Source organism: Octodon degus, unplaced genomic scaffold (genome assembly GCF_000260255.1).
Source record: "Octodon degus isolate 3935 unplaced genomic scaffold, OctDeg1.0 scaffold00083, whole genome shotgun sequence".
NCBI lineage: Eukaryota > Metazoa > Chordata > Mammalia > Rodentia > Octodontidae > Octodon > Octodon degus.
This window is the reverse complement of record NW_004524659.1, coordinates 9,470,834-9,475,363: the sequence shown is the minus strand read 5'-3', so window position 1 is coordinate 9,475,363 and position 4,530 is coordinate 9,470,834. Positions and strand designations below refer to the sequence as shown.

At 41.9% G+C, this 4,530-nt stretch overlaps 1 protein-coding gene across 1 annotated transcript in view; it reads left to right on the top strand.

The window, feature by feature from the left end:
* The window catches only part of LOC111818209 (zinc finger protein 850-like), a 144,824-nt gene that overhangs the window by 110,563 nt on the left and 29,731 nt on the right, over window positions 1-4,530 (top strand). The window contains exons 11-12 of the mRNA XM_023721455.1: window positions 823-864; window positions 1,642-1,717. Of these exons, the coding sequence (XP_023577223.1) occupies window positions 823-864; window positions 1,642-1,717 (118 nt within the window). The remainder of the gene's footprint in view (window positions 1-822; window positions 865-1,641; window positions 1,718-4,530) is intronic.

The following is a 4,530-nucleotide window of genomic DNA, read 5'->3' as shown; positions in this document are numbered from 1 at the left end:
TGTGACACAGCAATAAATAAGTATAAAGCTATGTGTTCTAAGGAAGTAATTAAGGACTTGCGTAATCCCAGAAAAGAGTGTCTGATGAAGAGGGACTTCTTTGTAGATGTGACTCTGTTATATGAATGCATGGAGAAAGGGACTCTTGACGGAACCTGTGAGTTCCACCTTTGAGAAGAGGCTTTCATATCCAACATCATCAAATTCAAATGGTGAAACCAGGCGCCAAGGATGACTCTTGGTTCTCTATTTGCCCCTCGGGCTTTTAAGGTAGCCACCCTCCAGGGAAAATCACCTGAGGCGGGGAAGTGGAATCTGAAAGAGGCACAATGCGCATGCGCACTCTTCCTCCTTGCGCCCCATTTTTTTTTCCACGAATTCCCTAATTCTAGGAACTCACCACTTTGATCCAGACACAACTTTCTACCGCGCAGCTAAACCTGTGGCTCTAAGTTCTCCGCGCAGGATGTAGAGGGAGGTGGCTGAGCACTTGCGGCTGTACATTTCAATTCCAGACCATTTAGTGTAACATCCCGCCCCATTCCATGGCCCTCCCAGTTAGAGTCGAAAGGAATCAGAACTTCAGAGCCTTGCTTTGGAAATCCAACGGGAAGCCAGAATGAGAGTACCTGATGAGAAAAGGCTTCTATAGGATAGGGCAAGGAGAGGAGCTGCGCCTGCGCTTTGGGACGCTGTAGGGACGCAGCCTTTTCTGCCAGGACTACATTTCCCAGCGACCCCTGCGTGAGCAGGGAGACCAGCCCCTTTGTGTCCGCCGGGGGTGGAGGCAGTCAGAGCTCATCTTTCCGGGGCCCCTTAAAGCTGGTTTTCACCTAACTCAGGGCAGCGGCTGAGGCCTGAGTGGTGAAGATTCGCTGAGCCTCTGGGGAGGGAGCGGGTTCTTCCCACGGTTCGGATTTGGTGGTGAGCGCTGGGTTGAGGAGCTTCTGGCCACCCATACCCAATCCCTCTGTGGTTCTCCGGCCGAGATAGGGGTTTGTACCTTGCAGTATGAGGCTGTCACCAGTGGTTTGGTCGCATAGAGGGTGAGCGTGAGTGGGCCGGTATTCCCTGTCCCCCGTTGTGCTGGCACCTGGGACCTCTTTGCAACCATACTGTGGAGATCATTGGTGTGATACTGTTTCAGATGGGGGGGGGATATGTTTGAGATTCTTTATTTCCATGAGTTTTTAAATATAGTGTATGTTAAGAGGATGGCTACCACTGTAGTATCTCAAACTGGGCATGTGATGGGACTGAGTCAGATTGTGACACCCAGGATCTTTTCAAATTAGCCAAATGATGCCAGTGTGTCACTAAGGTCGGGAATCACTGATCTATTGTAAAGAAAGACTAGAATCAGTCAGACCTTTGTTTGATCTTAAGGCTATTATCTGTTAGTTGTGTACCTTTATGTAAATGATCGCATTTCTCAGAGTATTTATACAACATGAAAACGTACTTTTAAAAAACAAATTGGGAAATGTTAGGCATGGATTAAACTGCATGATACTTTGTAGGGCTCCGTTCTCTCTCTGTTGAAGGAAGGATTGCAGCAGGAGGAAAGAAAAACCTAAAAAGTCTGGCCTGACAGTTCATGCAAGGAAAGCATAATTTCTCATATCCTCTTACCCAACTCAGGTTACTTCCACGTCTGAAGGGAAGGGTCCAGAAGAGAAAAGAAATGGCTGTTGGACTTCTTAAAGCCGTGTACCAGGTGAGTAGGTGTTTTTCTCTTTCCTGAAATACCTTTGGCTTTTCAGAATAGACATCTTTCTTTTGCTGAAATTTGTTTCTGTCAATCAAAACACTTCTCAAAACTCTCCATTTGGATTCCTGTCTGATTCAGGATAAAAGAATGGCTTGCAAGGCCCTACATAATCTGGTCACTGCATACCTGATCTCTTGATATCATCTAATGTCTCTCACCCTGTGGAACATTCAATCTGTTCATATTGATTTCCTTATAGTGAATTGAATTGGGAGTGGGAAGTACTGGAAATTGAACCCAGGTCCTTCACACAGAGTTATATCCTTAACGCTGCTTATTTTTTTTTATTTTCTGAGACAGGATATTGCTAAATCATTAATTTCCCAGACTGGGCTTGAACTTGTGATTCTCCTGCCTCAGCCTCCCAAAGTGCTATGATTACAGGAATGCACTACTACACCTGGCTGAATTGAATACATTTTTAATGTGTCGTATTGTGCTTTCTGTTCATTCTTCCTGATATACTATTCACTATATACAAATACAACCCATTCTCTTTATTCTCTTCAGTGCCTAAACAGTATTAATGCATTCAACTAAATTTACTAGGGACATGTTAATCATTGGCTTATGTTAACATGGGGTTTTTAATCTTGGTACTCTTCCTCTGTCTGCTTGCACTAGTCTAGTGATCTCATTTTGACTCCTGGCTTAAGTTGCTAGCTGTATACCAATAAGTACCTATTGTGCTTGACTTTTATATCTGCATACTCAATATCTTCATTTGGTTGTGCACATCTCAAATGCAAATGTATTTCGAATTGAGTTAAATGAGCCATTGGAAGTGTGGAAGCAGAGAAGTGACATGATTTGACTCTTCTTTTATTGGGATCACAGCAGCTAATGAACATCAAAGAAATGGCACAAGGATAGAAACAGGATAATCAACCACTAACTTTTATATTTTCCTTCTGTTGCTCAAGCTAAAGATCTTCTTTTAGGATGGGGAGGTTTTTATCCCATCTTCAAAATTTATCTAAACTCAGACTACTTTTTCCTACCACCACTATTCTGTACTGACCCATCATTTCTCATGTCAGTTACTGCTATATTCTCCTAATTTGTCTCTCTACTTCCATTCTTGCCCTCTTTTAGTCTATTCTCAAAGTAGCCAAAGAGAACCTGTTGATACATAAGTCACATAGTGTCATTCTTTGGTACAGGAATGGAGGATGGAGGGAATAATAGCACCAACAGTTCAAATAATTTGACTGTAATGGTAGGAGAGAAATGAATGGTAAGTGAAGGAAAAAGTGTGGCTGACGAGGTTTTAGAAAAGTAGTCACTGTAATTTGGATCTTGAATGTTGCCATATTTAGTGGTGATTGTGAGATGTGGTGGAACCTGCTGGAAGTAGGGCCCACTAGGAGATCTTAGGTCAGCAGAGATACTATCTTTGAAAGGGACATTAGTACTCCAGCATCTTCCAGTTTATCTGTTTACATTGTGTCTGCCGTGAAGTGAACAGTTCTCTCCCCTGCAGTCCTACCACTGTGTCTTGTACCATCACAGGATTTCCCAAGCCCCCGAACAACTCTGCCAAGGAGACATGGGCAGAAATCTCTAAAAACTACATTTTTAGACTTTATGAGATGACAGAAATGACTAATAAATGACTAATATAGTGGGCATACATCCCTAGGCTGATGTTAAAAATTCAGTAGAAAGAGAAATTGATGATAAAGAGGAGGGAATTGATAAAACAGCACTTAAGTAGGTAAGAGGATCTGAGAGGTTTGCCTTTGCTCAGAAAATGAGTTGTACATTTACAGTAATAGGGGCAAAGTAGAAAAGTTAGGCACAAATGCAGATAGATTATAGATGTTGTGGTGGGAGTTTATAGAAATTCTTTTCAAATGACTTTAGTGACACAGCTCAAGGTAATATGAGAATAAGGACACAGGAGGTGGTATTGAAGATTTAAAGAGGGGGAGCTTATTAAATGGTTATATAGAAGAGTAAGGAAGTGAATGTTCTAGTAAAATTTATCATCTAAGTAGCATTTTGGCCTATTTGAGATTAGTAATCAGGAATTTTCGTTAGAGCTGAAGATACAGGTAAGTGGTACATTTGCCTACCATGTGCAGAGGTCCAGGTTTCTTTGTCAGAAATGAATGAATGAATCAATCAATAGACTAGCATAGCTGGTATGGTTTCTGTAGCTCTGCAAAGCACAGGCATAGAATAAGCTGAGAGATGGCTATCGTTTAATCATAGGAGTACAATTAAGTGACAGAGCAAGGAAGTAGAGGGCATTTTCCAGGACTAGTTATTATTAATAGTTGTGGTAGGCAATGAGACAATGTGGGGAATGACAATGTAGTTAAATTAATGACTTGGAGGTTCTGGTAGGGTCAAAGGATTATCCTTGTTGAGATGTCAGAGGGAAAAGGCTGAAATATAGGAAGGAGAAATCTGAGTGTGGTAATTAAGATTATGGAAACATTAACATTCATAATAACAAGGTCTGTAGAAGTGAGTAACAGTGGAAATACGGAGGACAAGATTGTTGTAGGAGAAATGAGATGGTTAAAGGACTGACAGGCCAAGTTATGGATACTGAAATGGGCAAAAATTATGAAAGAATAGTGGTTCATAGTCCATCAACATGTGAATTGATAGGGATCAGTGAGATAGCTCAGTGGTCTAAAGTGCCTGCTTATCTCTCAGGCTTTCACAGAGAGCACATTGGCCAAGCAATGGCCATGACTCATCCACATGGCTGACACTGACAAAGGTTCTACAATCTGAGGTACAGG